Source organism: Heloderma suspectum, chromosome 4 (genome assembly GCF_057233095.1).
Source record: "Heloderma suspectum isolate Gila_16-S chromosome 4, 16-S_ref, whole genome shotgun sequence".
NCBI lineage: Eukaryota > Metazoa > Chordata > Lepidosauria > Squamata > Helodermatidae > Heloderma > Heloderma suspectum.
The window spans coordinates 269,756,850-269,775,492 of NC_139461.1; the positions used below are offsets into that span (position 1 = coordinate 269,756,850).

The window sequence follows — 18,643 nt, forward strand, 5'->3', positions numbered from 1 at the left end:
AACCGCCCTTTAAAACAGAACAGAACAAAACAAAACAAAAACCCTGATTATTCTACCACATGAGGGTTTATCTATAGAGGCAAGGTGAGTGAGTGAGTGAGTGAGAGAGAGAGAGAGAGATGAAAAAAGTAACCTGAAAAGTAATTACTGGATAGCCTTCTGCCGCAGGTGGTGCGACAGTGAAGTTGAAGGCTGAAAAATGGAGCCGCTTTTTGATGTAAAAGTGAAAAGATAGCAGCCGTCTATTATAGGCAATATAAGAGAATTTAATAAAGACCATGAAATATGGGTAGTCTATTTGTGAGCAGTCAGCAATTTATAGTCTGCAGATCCATCCCAGATATTCCTGCAGTATTCCTTATATTTTAGATAACTGTCTAAAAAAGATGAAATTCAACAATTATCTAAAAAGTAAGGAGTGCTACGCGATGTATTGCTTCTGGTGTTTCTTGGAAATATGACATGTGCCGACATCACAGCATGCATGCAAGATCATCTCTGTTTCCACCCAATCATAACACAATATTCAAACAGTTCCATTAGCAACAGCAACAATGAGAAGTGTCCATTGTGGCTGCTCACAAGAAAGTATCACAACACTCCATTTGGGCACATGCTCACATGATGTTTTAGGGGACCAATTTGTTCCTGGCTTTTATAGTGATCACTCGGGGGGGGGGGGGGAGTTATTAACTGTATCTCCCCTCCACCCACCTGCCAGCAGCCTGTGTGGCCTGTGCTATGCAAGCTGCTGAGAAAAACTGTCAGGCACTTTGTATGAACAAGGAAGCATGCTTTGTGTCAGCAACGTGGCAAGCCCTGGGAACAGAACTTTTTCCCCCTTGGAAAAGCAATTGTGCACAGAATGGACATACCAAAGGCAACTGCTGGGGTTGAGAAGTTATTTGGAGCAGCCTGTTCACTGATCAGGACGAACAGCAGCAGCAACGCCTAGAAGGTATGCACATTCCAGAAGAGAGAACATCAGGAAGGACCAATGTGGCCCCATGGCCTTGAATGTGGGCCCTGCCACCCCCACTGCCACCCCCACACTGCTGAAATTTGGCACTCTTGCAGCAAAAAAAGTTGGCAGCATGATGCTGAAATCTGACAGTGAGCTGCTACAGAGACTCAAAAGTGCCAAATTTAGCTTCTTTTCAAGGCTCCCTTTTCAGCCTCTGTATTGGTTTGCTGCCAGATTTCAGAAGCAAAAAACTGGAGGGGGGGTTGCCACTGTGGGTAGAGCAGTGGCAAAAGTGTGGCTCCAAGCCAGGATGGGGGGGAGGGGGGTGTCAGAGGCTGAAAATTGGCCCCTGGAGCACCCAAAGTTGCCCACCCCTGAGCTAGAGGAAAGTAGCTCATGCAAATGTGACCAACATCCTATATGGCTCATTCTTTGAAAGAATAAGTAAGGCCAACCTAGGGTAAAGATGTAAAAGGACACATCATGTCACCAATCCTAAAGCAGTGGGGGTGTGGAGACTATAGCCCTTAACAGTTGCTTCAAATCAGTCTAGTTACAGATGTTCAACCTGCAATATACTATAATTGAGAACTGGGACAGTTAGCAGCTTCTCCTTGTGCAATGACTACAGAGCCTAGCTACAGGAAGGTTCTTAAGGTTCTTAAGCATTGGTTGCTACAGCTTTACTGCAAAGATCTCACAATCCTACTGGAGGAGGGGGTGGAATCTATGTGAGAGGCACACTACGTACCTCCACTTTTATGTAACCTCTTGCTGCCTCATTACATTTGATCCAAGGACTAATACTGTATTTGACAGCCAGAGAAAAATCAGTAATAGAGAGGCCTCATTTTTCTATACAAGAGAAAACATTAGATGTTCCAGAGCAGTTTAGGGTAACCCAAGACCAGGTGTCACAATTTGTAATGGGCCCACATAGCTTTGTTTCTTCATTAAACTAGGCCAAATGGATAATGCTGTTCCATCAGCCTACCAATGCCATAAAGACTTACTAAAGCTTCCCCCCACACACACACACAGTCACAGCTGCCTTTTTGTCAAGCAAGGGAAGCCCCTACCAAGCAGGACCACCCTTTGGTGAGTTCCAGTAATTGAAATAAGCAGTATTTATTGAAATAGGAAGGCACCCAAGAGACAGCACTGAACTCTGCCTTGTAATATGCTAGGTACACCTCTTAGTCAAGCTGGCAACATTTATACCTTTAAGGTTTTGCTAAAGCCCTGTTTCTCTTTGCTTTCGCGCAACTAAAGCTACTTCTCAAAATGGATATGCCCAGAATAGAGCTATTCCTTCCTCAAACTCATAAACTAGCCCAGTGCACGTTTTTCTCTCTCTCTCTCTCTCCCCCCCACCCCTCAACCTCAACCTCCCCAAATATTTCTCTACAAGATGAACCCGTAGTTCATTTTCTACCAATAAATAGCATTTCAATACCACAATCTCGACCCGTCAGTCACACACATGGACTGGACACTCAGCAATCTCCTGCTGTCTGATCTAACAGCTCAGCTACAAACACACCAGCTACCCATTCCCAAAACTCTGTTCTTCCATTCTCAGTTGCTAGTTTAGCTATTCTAACAAGGTACAATATGGCCTTTCCCCACATCCCTGGACATGCAGGAGTTCCACTTCATGCAGTCTCCTCCTCAGATACTTCCCTTCCTGGAGCACTGGGTGGAGCCACATAAATAATAAATAAATAATATGAATGCGTGACATCCAGACAATCCCAGTGCTTCGCACAGGGGGGTAGCATGGAGAGAGAAGTCCCTATTTTTGGCTTTGCTTCACAGGGAAAACTCCAAACAGAAGGCATTCATCACTTGTTGTCTTACAGTACTATCTGGGCCTGAGTCCCTCACATTTATGGAGACTTAAGCCACACTACCCCTCCCCTGCTGAAGCAAAAGGCTCTCGCCAACTTCGCTCCCTACCTTAAGCATTGTCCCGTCTGTGTTGTTGGCCTTCTGCTCAAAGATAAGGGCAACTGAGCGCACTTGGCCACCTAGCCAACTACTGCTACTAATTAAAAACCCACCCCACCTCCAGTTATTCCAGCAGGGGCTGGGGAGGATCAGAGGCCTTCCAAGAAAATATGTATCAGGGGCGGGGGGTGGGGGAGCCCAAAATAAATAAATAATCTATACAGAACTCTCCTTAAAGCTTCATCATGAGAACCTCCAAGAACAAGATTCTTGTGCTCTGTCCTAATATCCAGAAACAACCCACGCCACCATTCTTGGGTGCCTTGTATTCAAAAGCTCACCTTGCCTTTTCAACCAGGTGTTTTTAAAAAAGAGGAAAAAAATGCCAACACCTTTCTAGCACATTTTGTTTCACTAGCTCGAGTGGCTTGTTTTCATGAAAGACTCCCTTGGCGCCAGCCTGCACGCTTAGCTTCTCTTCCTCAACATGGCCCATTATTTCATGACTGGATTACAAATCTCAGGTTTACATCTTGCTAGCTAAGAGAACTTCCCCCATCCCAGAACTGTGAGATGTTAATGCCTCAGTGCCAGCTAACCAGAGAGATCTTGTCTGTAGGACGACTGGGAGTCAGGTTCTTGATGATTGCTATTTGAAGTACCGTTCCTGCCTCTTTCTCCTGCAGCTGGCTGAGAGAACGGGTGTCCCCCCCCCCCCCCCCAGTAATACACAGAACACTGCCGCTGCCTCAAATTGTACAAGAAACTTGGCTGGGAGCAGGACCGAAGGGGCATACATTTCTCAGAAGGAGAGCTCCTGACACCCATGTTTACCAAAGCAAGAAGGGGAAATCGCTCACCGCATGGGGGGATAAGCAGCTGACAAGACGGGGGCCTGCCCACCGCTAAATATGGTTTAAAGTGAGAAGTCAGGGAAAGCAGTGGTTGAGCAAGAGTAAGTTAGCTGTTGCAAGGGCAACAGCTTCACTAGGTCTACACCTACAGAGTCAAAACATGGCACCAGAGAATCATGATGACTCTACCCCACTGACTACTACTAGGGGCTTGGGCCTACCAGGCTCAAGGTGGTGCCTGCTGACCCCCTACAAGGTCACAGAAGGAGGCCTGCAACATTCACAGCAGCGATTAGCTTCACAGCCACCTTCCTCAATCATGGGGAGGTGGCCACTGATAGGCAGCCATCTCCAGGAACCGAATCCCACCGCTGCCATCCTAGGCCCAGCCTCCCCTTTCCTCCCCTGGAATCTGTTCCACAGCACGCTGGCCCAGGCCACAGCCGGCCTTGTGATTACATTCAGATGTCAGCTCTGAGAGGACACCCCGTGGTGGGGCAGGGTCAGCCGACTGGCATTCCCCCCTACCCCCACCACCAGAGGTTACTCAGAAATCCAAGGAAGTAAAGTCTCCAAAGTCACAGTCAAAGAGCTCGCTGATGCCTTCACCCTCCTCGAGCCCAAAGTGATAGTCCTGGGTCTGGGGTGGCGAAAGTGCGATGAATTCGGCAGGCAGGAAGCTTGAGAAGTCATCCTTGCCTTGCTGGAGCAGGGCATCCACAGAGGCCAGTGGCGAGAGGCTCACGTCATCCCCGGGACACTTCAGAGGCAGCGTACTCTCTCCAGACAGTAAGGGCTCTGCTGAAAGAGGGGGATGCAAATGGGCAGCTGTGAGCTTCCTTACGCAATCAGGACAGACACACAAGGTTGTCATTCTAAGGCGGTTATCTTGAGTTAACTCTTCTACATACACAAAACAACAGGTTCCAAGGCGTTTTGACCACGTCCTCTTGCTCACCCTTGCCAGTTTAGTGTACGGATGTTATTAGCCTGCAAAATAAAGCTTAACTTTCCCTCTTTCCCATACAGAACCAGTGTGGTGCAGTAGTTAGAGCACTGGACTGAGATTTTGGAGATCCGGGTTCTAGTCCCCACTCTCCAATGAAGCTCACTAGCTGACTTTGGGCCAGTTACCGACTCTGAGCCTAACCTACCTCACAGGGTTTGTCACAAAGTACGACTGCAACGTGTACTGTTGATAAGAATTCATTGTATTTCATAGGAGTGCTATTCATGATAATCTGTGTACGCTCACTGTGACTCCTGGAAAGTGTTCTTGGAAATAAGGCAAAGAGAGTTGACACAAGTGGACTAGTTAACCACCTCCACCAAAGCGAAAAGCTGCTTGGCCAAAGAGAGGTATCTTCATTAAGGTGCTTATGAAGTCAGTAGTAAACCTGGCTGCATTAAAGAGGGACCATCCTGAGGTCATGAGTAAAAGCTATGGCTAAGTCCAAAAAGTCAAGATGCACAGACGTGTGTGTTTAAGATAAAAGAACTAGAGCTATTGCTAGGTTATATGATAGAACTAGAAGTAGTGGTATGACCAGGTTTGAAACTTGGGATGAAGTCATCAGCATAGGAGGTATAAAAAGCAAGAGTTTGATCTGATTATCCAGAGAGATCTTGGGAGAACAAGAAGCCTACTAAACATGAATACCTAAGCTCTGCCAAGCATACCTCCCAGATAGGTAACTGTAAGATCTTAATGATGACTGCTTTGTTGGTTGAGAGGAAAAGAACTTCAGTTTTACTAAGAAATATGCTAGCCACCATTTCTATTATGCTTCTAATCATTCTAATTGCGCTGTATGTAATAATGTGTTTCCCTTGTTTTATCATGTCAAAGTTCTGTTATTCTTTAATATTGTTTGAGCAATAAATATATATTTTGTGGTACCACTTTGCGCTCTTTGGTTTGAAGAGTGTTTCGAGGACCACAACCCATAGCAATTACTTCTTGAAGCCCAGAACACTCAGCTGGGATTTACATATCTACTGCTGAGTGGGGTCTGTCCACGCAGCTGCTGTTTTCTCTCTTAGTCAGGTGAGTCACAGACACACCTGTTCAGAGAAGGAAAACAAGCTAGTCGGGTGGAGCAGGAATGGGTCTCCCATTGCAGGTTGTTGTCAGGTTAAAATGGATAGGAGAACCAGGTAAGCTGCCTTGGGCTCCTTGCAAGAGGAAAAAAGGTGGGATACATTATTTATATAATGGAAATTTATTTGTCGATGATGATGACTGCATGCCACCTTGATGTTAATGATGATTGCATCTGCCTTGAAAGGTGCCCAAGGAATATTTTAAATAAATAAAAAAATAAAAAGTGTTAATCTGGAGTACAGGGTTTAACTGAAACTGAAAGGGGAGCGGGGAGGGATGCAACACTACCCATGCAATTAATGAAAACTTCTTGGCACACTCACTTAGAGAAGATCTTGCTTGCCACAGATGAACGGACAAGTAATTAATTACATGCCTTTTCTTGCTGCTGACTATCTTGAGTAGTTCATGAATCAATGCATTTCCTGAAGGAGCTGTGACTTTTTTTTGCTTGACATGCCTGCCTCTCACTATTACATTACACTTAGACCAGGGATGGGGAACCTGTGGCCCTCCAGATGTTGCTGGACTCCAACTCCCATCAGCCCCAGGCAGCATGGCCAATGGTGAGGAATGATGGAGGTTGGAGTCCAACACCAACAGCCTCTAACATGCAACCAAGTCAGAAGATGAAGCGGCATTGGGGGTCACCCTCTCAAACTGTAACAGAAATTGGCCTCAAGGTGGGTCTGGTTCTTGGTTCAGAAAAACAAACAGCTGTGTGGATTGTTCTTTATTCCCAATATGTTTTTGACAGAAACCCTTTTCCCAAGGAAAAAAGTCAGTCTGCTTCAGTTAGCTGCAGCTATGAAGGATATTTGAACTTTTTTTTAACCAAAATTATCAAGGGGTTGGAGCAACTCCACTATGAGGAAAGGTTACAGCGTTTGGGACTGTTTAGCTTAGAAAAAAAGGCAAGTAAAGGGAGACATGTGTGGGGAAAGTGAACAGGGAGACATTTTCTCCCTCTCTCATAATACTAGAACTGGGGGTCATCCCATGAAGCTGAATGATGGCAGATTCAGGACAGATAAAGGGAAGTACTTCTTCACAGAGCACACAGTTAAATTATGGAATTCACTATACAAGATGTAGCGATGGCCACTAATTTGGATGGCTTTAAACAGGGATTGGACAAATTCATGGAGGAGAAGGTTATCAGTGGCTGCTAATCATGATGGCTCTATATTACCTCCACTATTGGAGGCAATATGCCTCTGTGTACCAGTTGCTGGGCAACATGGCCGGGAGGGTGCTGTAGCACTCATGTCCTAATAGTGGGCCTCCCTCAGGCAGCTGGTTGGCCACTGTGGGAACAGAATGCTGGACTAAACAGACCCTTGGTCTGATTCAGCATGGCTCTTATGTTCTTCTGTTTTAGGAATAAATTACAAATATTTGGAGAAGGGAGGATAATAATTTTCTCACTTGGAAAAGAGTATATTCTTGGATATGTTTTTAAAACTGTTTGCGGTTCCCTATTGTTGTGAGATGCTGCTTGCCACAAAGCCCTTCTGGTCAGAGTGGCTAAAATCATGGCAGCGGCATCTCAGGAAAACAGATTGTCACATTTCTCCCCCATCCTCCTCACAAGCTCCAAGAACACCCAAGTGCCAAAAGTACAATGCAGGCACTAAACAATCTCTTCTCTGCTCCATTAGGATAGTACAACAGGTAGCTGACTCATGATTACATAACCTGGAAAAAATTACCCTCGACACCCCATAAATGTCCTATTATAGGGTGATTACGGAGTGGTGAAAAGCATCATTTTAAGCACCAAGAAGAAAAAGGAAAATGTAACCTTATGATTGCTCTAAATGACTTAGCTAACAAAAGAATCTTAACTCTTTTCCAAGGGAAGTGGATAATGTCTGGTGTTTGAGCACACACCAGAGCCATTTTCAGCTTTTAAATTTTTTTAGAAGTCTCACTGTGAATTGAATTCAGTCATAATTTCCAGCATCCATCTGAACTGGAGGTCAGACTGGATCATGACAACCAAATGAGTCGTTTCGATCTTAGCAGCAGCAAATCAAGAGACCTGCCAGCCACAGGGCCGCCTGCCAGCAGCACAGCACAAAGCTTTGGCCAACCTATGCAAAGTCTTTAGAACCTCAGGGCCAAAAGAGACATGACTTTAAATCTGTATCTAGTAGCTATGTCTCGGGGGTGGGGTGTTTTTTACTCTAGAGTAGCTGTGGGGGTGTCAATCTGGATCGGGGCCCTAGTGTGGGGGTGGGAAGCTTTTAAGATCCAGATCAGGCCCACTGTACCTACTCTAGAGTAAAAGTGTAAGCTGTAGCTACTATATACGGATTTAAAGTAATGTCTGCTTTGGCCCTCAATATCCTCGTCTAAGGGGAGATTAGATTTCTAAGCCCCAAAAGACCTCTCCAGAGGTTTTCCTGAACTTATTCAGATTAGATTTCTAAGCCTTCGAAGACCTCTTAAGAAATTTCCTTGAACCTAAAATGTTTAGCACAGGATGCCAAAGAATCCTGCCCTACTAAATTGTACAGAATCACAATCACTTCTTAATGGTGGTTCCATCTTCTTTATTTGGGCCACAGCTGAGATGTGTCAAACATTATACACCACTCTTGAATGGATAACTCGCACATGGAACCTTAATCCATCGCTCACCCCTCAACTGGAGAACTATTTTGCATGCAGAAGGTCCTAGGTTCAATCACAGGTATCTCCAGGTAGGGTTGGAAAAACTACTGCCTTAAACCCCAGAGAGCTGCTGCCAGTCAGTGTCCGCAGTACTGGGCTAGATGCACCCATGGTCTGACCCAGTATAAGGCATGTTCCTATGTTCACTTCTTGTACTCCGCCTGCAGGTAGGGGTACCCCCACTGACAGGCTGTTCCAGGCAAGAGAAAGTATTGTGCTATGGGGCAGGTTGTAAAAAACAACAACACCAAGACAAGGCCCAGCAAGAAAACAGTAGAGATGATGGTAGCTGGTAGGGTGGGGAGAGACAACAAAGCCAAAGAGAAAAGGGTGGAAGGAATCTTCCCACATATCAGACCTTTAGTGTGCTTCCAGGCCAAATGGAACTCTCTCCCGAAATGCAGGGGGCTGGTTCAGGCAAGGAAAAGCCGATGGTACAAAAGCCAGCTTTGGAAGAAATGTGGTGCTGGGTGCCTCGTCTTTTAGCACGGCCCGCCCAGCAGCGCCTATCAACATCACGTGAACAATCACACAATCCAGACATAAAGCACAAGGAACTGAAGTAGGTTTTCACTGGTGGGCGCTGTTTCTACATTCTTCATTGATGTGTTTTTAATTTAATTGCTTTTAAGTTTCAAACGTTGTATTTTATCTTACATTTAACTGCCGTTAGCTGCCTTGAGGAAAGGTGGGTTATAAAATTTAAGAAATAAGTAAAATAAACCTGATGACTTTCATCATTTATTTCTGGGTGACAGAGCAAAAGGAAAGCAACACATTCAGAGTTCGTGCCATTATTCAAGAAATTAAAAGGAGAAGTGCAGAATTCCTCCCCTTTGACCACTTGAAGCCCTACCTAACATTCCTGATCTGATTACTGAGACTCTAGGAGGCACTAAATAAATATTTTGAAGCAACTCCAATCATGATTGCAGCTAGAAGATTTAAAGAAAAACACAGGCAATGGGAAAGAGAGGAATTCTGAGATTTCTCAATATGCCAAGCATACCCTCTGGATCATTTTCAGCAGAGAACCAGGTACCAAGTCTGGCCAGATTGTCATAAACCTACAGAGTTATTAGAAGGAGAATTCTGAGAGGGTTGGCTTACTATAGTTGTCCATATGAACAAGTTGCTTCCTTTCTTAGCACATTATAATCAAGTGAATAGGCTTCAGTCTAGATGGGGGTGGGAAATCTGTAATCCTTCAGATGTCATTGAACCTCAACTCCCATCAGCCCCAGCTAGTATGGCTGATGGTCAGGAAAGATGGGAGTTGTGGCCCCCTAGATGACACTGGACTACTGGTTCCCCACCCCTGATTTAGATCTAGGCCACAGTGGCTGCTTTACCTGAGATCTGAAAGCAGTCTCAAATCAATCTTTGCCCTATTACAGCTCACAACATGAAGCATGTTTGGGGATATAGTATCTTCTGCTTTTGTGTCCAACTACCTATCCCCAGCCCTCCAAATTCACTCTTGCAAGCTGCCACACACGCACACTCCCTGCCCCCCAAAACCCTGTTTCCACGTTCTACTTTGCAGTTCTCCATCTCTTGCATGTACGAGACATTATAATGCACAAATGCAAGCGCCATGAACACAGGCAAGGATGTCTCTCAATTCAGTTCTGTGTCCTGCTGTATCATGAGGCTGGAGTACCAGGTGCTGGGAACCCAAATGAGGGGAAGGTCATCAACATCACACTTTGCTCGGATGGTTCTAGAGGCATCTGGCTGGGAACAGAACACTGAGCTGGACGGATCATGGTCTGTCCTAACCAAGCCATTCTTGCCTTAAAGTTGCAGGCTCAGGTCCCGACCCGATTGACTCAGCCTCTGATCACAGCATGCTCCATACTGCCTTGAGGTATTGATGAAGGCCTGACAAGACCCTGCTACATAGTACACTTTCCCAAGTCTTGTAAACTCAGCGCCATTTGGGCAGATCAGCCCAGAGTTGGACAAAAGCCTGTTTCTGAAACCGTGGCAACACACCAGCTTAGTTCCCACTCCAGAGCCTAAGAGAACCTGAAAGATTCCTGAGGCAGTTATGCGTTTAATTAATAAAGCGGCATGGGAGATGTTCTTGCAGCTGGGAACTGGGCTGGGCTTGATGACCATCTAGCCGGGGCGTTCCATCTTTCTGTGCTAGAAGAGACTGAGAGCCAAAGGGCACTGCCATATGCACCTTCTGGAGACACATTGTTTGCCAGGTGGACAACCCTAACCCCTCTCCATCCATCCGGGTTGGTCTTCTGCCTTTCTTTCTCTCCCTCTCTCCGAGTGTGTGTGTCTACGTGTGTATGTGTGGGGGGAGGAGAGTGCGAGAGAGAGAAAAACATCATCCAAAGTGCAGACAAAGCAGCTATTTGTGTTCTGCTGTTTTCCTCACAACTGGGGAAGAACCTGTCATGTCTGCTAGGTGTATGTTCTCTGCAGAGAGGCCGCGTCTGAGGCAATTTACTATCACCACAGGCAACTAGGTGAGTGTCACATTACAAGCGCCATATGTTACTATTTGACAGAGGAGGCTGCTCTTGGATGCTGAATCCCAAGGAGACTGCCCTGTTCCCATCCACATACCTTGGTCTCCACCCAGCAATGGCAAGTTCATATCTTGGGAGGGGTGGAGAAGCACAGAAGACGATGCGTGCGAAGACTCCGGAGAAGGTTCCTCAGCGGCCACTTTCAAGGGACTCTTGGTGGGGCTGCAGACCCCAGAGCTCTCTTCGGGGCACAGGAACACATCAATGGGGCCCTGAGTGCTTTTCACAGCAATCTGGAAAGCCTGGAAAAGGAGAAGAGGTGAGCAGTTGAAGAGACACTTAGAAGATGGCAGTGCTTTCTGCGGGGATTCTCCCTAGCTTTTTGGCTCTGAAGAACAGCTTACTCAAAACATTTTGGGAATTCCTGTTCAATCAGACTTTGGATGCTCACTAGAATTGGTTCACTTCTTGCAGTCACTCCACCCTAGTTCTAGCACCACCACGAGGAACAGGTCACAGCAGCCACTGAGATTCGTGGCCGCTTGGGTCACCTGCTGCCTGCAAAGCAGGTGGCTCTTCGTTTGTTTTTGCTCTCTGCTTCTAAGAGGCTCTGGGCAGGATTCTGCCGGTTAGTCCTCAAGAAGCTGATATGTGGAGGAGGCTGGATATTTATTATAGCTTCTTCTCACAGTACAGCCCAGTACATTTTCACCTGGGAAAATTTAACAAGCAAGGAAGCTCTTTGGATTTGCTAGTTCAAAACTTGGATTTGATAGATCAAGATAAGGCTGGACAGCCATCTGCCAGGGACGCTCTGACTCGGATTCCTGCATTGAGCAGGGGGATTGACTCGATGGCCTTGTAGGCCCCTTCCAGCCCTACTAGTCTATGATTCTATGACTGCTTGCTTAACCAAGGCAAACTGAGAGGGGCGCTACCGCCTTCCAAAGCAATCTAGTCTCTTCTGGCAAAGAGCTGTAGCTGGGCCTAACAAGAGCTGTAGCTGTGCAAACACTGGATCTAGCTAAAAACTAGAGGCTTTTGTTCATGACTTTACATCATCCCTGGCTGCAACTGGGAGCTAATTAATGGGGCAGTCACCTTCTCCACAGGAACTAAACCTAAGATAAGAAGCATCAGCTTCACCTGAACTACATCAGCAGGTCTCTTCACCAATTGCATTTGGTAGGCTGGACACAGAACACCACATGGGATGCCTCTCCTAGAAAGCCACAACACCTTTTTCTTGGAAAGGCATGGTGGGTGGTTTTGATTCTTCTTCACCATCTAACCTGAGAGAAGCTGGCAGCCATAACGTTTTGCAACCTGCCCAGAGAGCTTTGGTTATTGGGAAGTACAGAAATGTAATTTAATTAATTAATATAAAACAATAAAATAAAATGTGTGTCATCCCATACCCTCATAGGATGTGGCTGGACTCATCTTCATGAGCTACCTAGTGTGGTTTAATAAACTTAGGGCGCAATCCTATGCACGTATAGACAGAAAAAAGTCCTATAACTCCCAGCATGCCCCAGCTAGCATGGCAGGCTAGAGAATGCTGGGAGTTGTAGGACTTTTTTTCTGTCTAAATGTGCACAGGATTGTGCCCTTGTTCTTTAACTGTGCAGGTAACCCTTGTATGGGGCATTTGCTTTCTACACAATTATCAGAATAAGATACATTTAATTGGACATGAAGCTGTTGGCATCAACATGCAGCATGGATGTGATTATGTATGGAGAATCTTGCCTTTGACAGATAAACTGGACTGAATTATGTGACACTCTTTCCATGTCCCATTGTTCTATCAGTTTGATAGACGTGGATTTTGTAGGTGGTTCAAAGTGGACTACAGCTGGATCAGCCATGACTCACTTCCCCAAACCCTACTGCGTAAGGGATGGCCAGCACAGCTGGTGGGATTTGGCTTCTAGAAGCTCGATGCCGAAGGCATTCTGCCCATAGTGGCCAGTGTAATTCTGGGAACCAGGAAAAGTTACCTCTGCTGGGTCAGAGACTTGCATCTGTGTCTCCGGGGGGGCTTTGATCACCATCACCAGCTGCTCGGAGGGGTCTGCAATGCTGCGCAGGTCTTGGCAAGTCACATAAGCTGAGGTGTGCTCAGTCAAGTTTTGCCAGAAGGCAATGCTCCAAGATGCAAAGCTACAATCGCACGTGTCCAAGCCCAAGGCACTAGGTGTTGGGAAACAGACATAGCAACTGCTTTCCCGAGCACGAAAGATGCCTTATACTTAATCTAGCAAACACTGTGGGGAAGATGGGAAATGAAATCACTGCTTTCTGTGATATGGCACATATACCCCTGCCACAGATTAAAAGTGGACTTCAAGAGCCCCTAAGAGTTGCAAAGGGACTCGTACTTCAAGCTTTGAAGAATAAGCACCCTAACCCGAAGACCTTACTGCCCTTGCTACACTATCCCACAGTCATCAGTTTTGTCTGGATGCTTATATAGATGCATGGACTCCTATACTAATGTATATATTTGAAAAAGAAGTGTCAAATCTTTTTTCTTTTTATCAATGGTGTTGTGAATGGACATGTTACTGCGAATGGACATGGGGTTTTTTTTGGTCATGTTCTTTCACATCTTTCTTTCCCTCTGTTGCTATTATTCCTCCCTCCCCCAACACCTTCTCCCTTTTGCTTCTGTTATAACTGTAAATTAAAAAAAACCCTTAAAGACCCCTTCAGCCACAGAGTGAAAATGCCTTCGGGCAAATTTTCCTCTTCCTTCCAAATGTGGAGTTTGTACATCCACAAATCTTGGGGTACACCTATATGATTTCCCAACTGTTTCCCACTATAGTGTCCCCATACCAGTCACCCTCTCTTAGCTTTTTGGAGCAGAGTGCAACACTTTTTTCTTTTCATTTTTGGTGGTCAGTTTTCTGTTCCACACCTCCCCAGGACATTACCTAGATCAGGGGTGGGCAACTTGTGACCCTCCAGATGTTTTGGCCTACAAGTTCTATTGTCCCTCACCATTAGCTATATTGGTAAGGGATAATAGGAGTTGTAGGCCAACATATCTGGAGGGCCATATGTGGAGTCAGGAGTCTGGAGTCTGTTTCCTGCCTCCCAGCTGAGCAGAACAGAGCAGAGCAAGCTGCTCCAGCTGGTCCAGGGACTACAGAAGCAAGCAAGCTCCCAGAGCGCGGGTGAACAGGGGGAGCAAACAGGGGGAGCAAACAGGAGTTGGCCAGGGGAGTTGCAGTGGTAGAAGAGACAAAGGAGACAGAGGCTAAGAGCTGAGCAGAGCAGAGCAGAGCAAGCTGCTCCAGGGACTACAGAAGCAAGCAAGCTCCCAGAGAGCGAGCGAACCGGGGGAGCAAACAGGAGTGGGTCAGGGGAGTTGCAGTGGTAGAAGAGACAAAGGAGACAAAGGCTAAGAGGTAAGTGGGCTGCAGGAAGCCCAGGGGGCTGCCCTTGATCCTTCTGAGTGGACTACAGAAGCAAGCAAGCTCCCAGAGAGTGAGCGACCAGAGCGAGCGAACAGGAGTTGGCCAGGGGAGTTCGGCAGGGGAGGTCAAGGTGGAGGCCCCTAACATTTTTTTTCTTTTTTTCTTTTTTAACTTTTAACTTTTTTTTCATTTATTTGTCTTGTAACACACACTTCCACACCAGTGGGACTCTGCTTTTAACCTCTACTGAGTGGAGGAGCAGGCACAGGCTAGTCTAGAACAATCACAAACCTAGACACAAAAAGGGAAAAGAGGCTATGGAAGGACAAGACTCTCCAGTGGTGGTGACCTGCAAGGTGTGTGCAATGTTTGTTTTCTTGCCTGAGAACAACACGGCCCACACCTGCAACAAGTGCAAGTTGATCACGCTGCTGGAAGAAAAAGTAACTGGACTGAAGCAGCGACTGTCAACCCTCTGGGGTATAAGAGAACACAAAGAGTTCTTGGACAGAATGGGGGAACTACAGCAGTAAAGGGAAGACCAGAAGCTTGAAGAGCAACAGCAAGAGGAGGCAGAAGTAGGAAATGCTGAGGTGAAGAAAAATGGAGTAGAGGATACTCCTTGGAAAACGGTGACAGTTAGGAGAAGAAGAACTAGATGCCACTCAGCACCAGTGGAGCCGTGGAACCGATTCCAGGTACTTGTGGATGAGACTGGAGGACAGCCTGCAGAAGAAGAATCACAGGAGAACCTACATGAGAGTGAGCAAGAGGCTGAAGGTCAGTCAAACAGAGGCGATGAAACCCAGGCCTACAAAAAGAAGAAGAGAAGAGTGGTAGTAGTGGGAGACTCCTTGCTGCGTGGGATCGAGGCCCAAGTATGTCGCAAAGACCCATGGACTTGCCAGGTATGTTTTCTCCTGGGAGGACGGATTAGAGATGTGACTGAAAGGTTGCCTGCACTCATAAAGCCCACTGACAGGTATCCCTTTCTTCTCATCCATGTGGGAACAAATGATACCGCCAAGCGGAGCTACAAAGAAATCACATCAGGCTTTGAAGCTTTGGGAAGGAAACTCAAGAACTTTGGGGCCCAGATAGTTTTCTCATCCATACTTCCAGTAGTTAGAAGAGGGATAGAAAGGGAACGAAAAATACTCCGGGTGAATGTCTGGCTACGAAGGTAGTGCCGATGAGAGAAATTTGGATTCTGGGACCACAGGCTATACTTCCTGGAAGATGGGCTGTTGGCAAGGGATGGGTTGCACCTCACAAAGGCTGGAAAGAATGTGTTTGGCCACAGCATGAAGAACTTCATCAGGAGGGCTTTAAACTGAATCCTATGGGCAAGGGAGATGTAAAGTTGGGGGTAACAATGGACGTAGGCTCATGCACTGCAACGGAGAGAACAGCTCTAATAGCGCCCAATAATAGTCTTCAGACACATGTAGGAAGAAAGCCAGACTATGAAGCACATGGTCTTCGATGTCTATATACTAATGCCCAGAGTATGGGAAACAAACAGAACGAACTTGAACTCTTAATACAAGAGGGAAATTATGACTTGATAGATATAACTGAGACTTGGTGGGATGACTCTCATGACTGGAATACAGCAATTGAAGGATATAACTTGTTCAAAAAGAACAGGAGGAACAGATAGGGAGGTGGAGTTGCACTGTATGTGAAAAATACATATCTCTGCACAGAAATACAGGAGGATGAGCTTGGTAGCCCCATCGAGAGCATCTGGATCAAAATAAATGGAGCAAAGAATAAAAGGAACCTGATGGTTGGAGTCTACTACCTGCCACCCAACCAAGGAGAAGACGAGGATGAAACTTCTGAAAAGCAAATAACCAATGTTTTAAGGAAGCATGATGTAGTAGTAAGGGGGGACTTCAATTTCCCCGATATTTATGGGGAGACAAATTCCACAAAACATGGCCCCTCCAGGAAATTCCTGACTTGTGTGGCAGATAACTTCCTCCTACGGAAAGTAGAGGAAGGAACTAGAAGATCGGCTATCCTTGACTTGATCCTAACTGACAGAGATGACTTAGTGGATAAAGTAGCAGTTACAGGAGCTCTGGGGGAAAGCGACCATGTTGTACTTGAGTTCTTGGTTCTAAGGGAAGCAAAAGCTGAGTGTAGTCAAACGCGTACCCTGGATTTTAGGAAAGCTGATTTTAATAAACTCAGAACAATGATCAGTAAGGTCCCATGGCAAGCGAAGCTAACGAGAAAAGGAGTCCAAGATGGGTGGGAGCTTTTAAAAAAGGAAATTCTCAAGGCACAATTCAATTCCAACAAGAAGAAAAGATAGAAGACAACAGAAGAAGCCAATGTGGCTTCACAAAAAGCTTAGAGATGACCTGAAAACAAAAAAGGACACATATAGGAAGTGGAGAGAAGGCCAAGTAACAAAGGAAGAGTACAGGCAGGTAGCACAGAATTGCAGAGATGGCGTCAGGAAGGCTAAAGCTGAGAATGAGCTGAGGTTAGCAAGGGATGCTAAAAGCAACAAAAAGGCTTTCTTCAGCTACGTGCATAGTAAAAGGCAGAGGAAAGAAATGGTTGTTCAGCTATTAAATAAGGATGGCAAAACGATAACAGATGACAAAGAAAAGGCAGAGGTGCTCAATTCCTACTTTGGCTCAGTCTTCTCCCAAAAGAGGGTCTATGACCCCCTGGCAAAGGCGAAGTACAGGCTGAAGGGGCAGGATTGCAGCTTGAGATCGATAGGCATATGGTCAAGGAACACCTAATTACTTTGAATGAGTTCAAATCTCCAGGGCCAGATGAACTGCATCCTAGAGTAATAAAGCAACTGACAGAAGAACTCTCAGAACCGCTGTCTATTCTCTTTGAGAAATCATGGAGGATGGGGGAAGTGCCAGATGACTGGAGGAGGGCTAATGTTGTCCCTATCTTTAAAAATGGTAAAAAGGAGGAACCTGGGAACTACAGACCAGTCAGTCTGACATCAATCCCAGGGAAAATCCTGGAGCAGATTATAAAGCAATCCATCTGTAAGCACCTTGAAAACAATGCAGTGATTACTCGAAGCCAACATGGATTTGTCAAGAACAAGTCCTGCCAGACGAATCTGATCTCATTTTTTGATCAAGTCACCTCCCTTGTGGACCATGGGAATGCTGTAGACATCATATACCTCGACTTCAGCAGAGCTATCGACAAAGTGCCCCATGATCTCCTGATGAGCAAACTAGCTCGAAGTGGGCTAGATGAAACAACGATCCGGTGGATCCACAGTTGGCTACAGAATCGGACTCAAAGAGTGCTTATCAATGGGACCTTCTCAAACTGGGGAGAGGTAACTAGCAGGATACCGCAGGGCTCAGTCCTGGGCCCAGTGCTCTTCAACATTTTTATTAATGACTTGGAGGAGGAGGTGCAGGGAATGCTGATCAAATTTGCAGATGACACAAAATTGGGCGAGATAGTTAATACTTTGGAAGACAGAAACAAAATTCAACTGGAGCGCTGGGCAGAAAACAACAGAATGACATTTAATAGGGATAAATACCAAGTTCTGCACCTAGGAAAAAGAAACCAAATGCACAGTGACAAGATGGGGGATATGTGGTTCAACAACACTACAAGTGAGAAGGATCTTGGAATTGTTGTCAATCACAAGCTGAATATGAGCCAACAATGTGATGTGGCTGCAAAAAAGGCAAATGCTCTTTTGGGCTGCATTAATAGAAACATAGCTTCCAAATCCCGGGAATTACTAGTTCCCCTCTACTCAGCACTCATTAGGCCTCATCTGGAGTACTGTGTCCAGTTCTGGGCACCACCCTTGAAGAAGGATGCAGACAAGCTGGAGAGGGTTCAGAGGAGGGCAACAAAGATGATCAGGGGACTGGAAACAAAGCCCTATGAAGAGAGACTGAAAGAACTGGGCATGTTTAGCCTTGAGAAGACTCAGGGGAGATAGGATAGCGCTCTTCAAGTACTTGAAAGGTTGTCACAGAGAGGAAGGCCAGGGTCTCTTCTCGATCATCCCAGAGTGCAGGACATGGAATAATGGGCTCAAGTGACAGGAAGCCAGATTCCGGCTGAACATCAGAAAAAATGTCCTGACTGTTAGAGCAATACGACAATGGAACCAATTTCCTAGGGAGGTGGTGGGCTCTCCCACACTGGAG

The 18,643-nt window shown here is 46.0% G+C and overlaps 1 protein-coding gene across 2 annotated transcripts in view; it reads right to left on the reverse strand.

The window, feature by feature from the left end:
• Positions 1-248: 248 nt before the first annotated feature.
• E2F1 (E2F transcription factor 1) overlaps positions 249-18,643 on the reverse strand; it is a 38,953-nt gene continuing 20,558 nt past the window's right edge. Inside the window, exons 5-7 of one of the 2 annotated variants that reach the window (XM_084853832.1) lie at positions 13,044-13,158; positions 11,138-11,342; positions 249-4,569 (exon numbers count right to left, since the gene is read on the reverse strand). In XM_084853832.1, coding sequence (XP_084709958.1) covers positions 4,316-4,569; positions 11,138-11,342; positions 13,044-13,158 — 574 coding nt within the window. In that variant the 3' untranslated portion in view covers positions 249-4,315. The remainder of the gene's footprint in view (positions 4,570-11,137; positions 11,343-13,043; positions 13,159-18,643) is intronic. The other variant, XM_084853833.1, reaches the window with a different exon arrangement.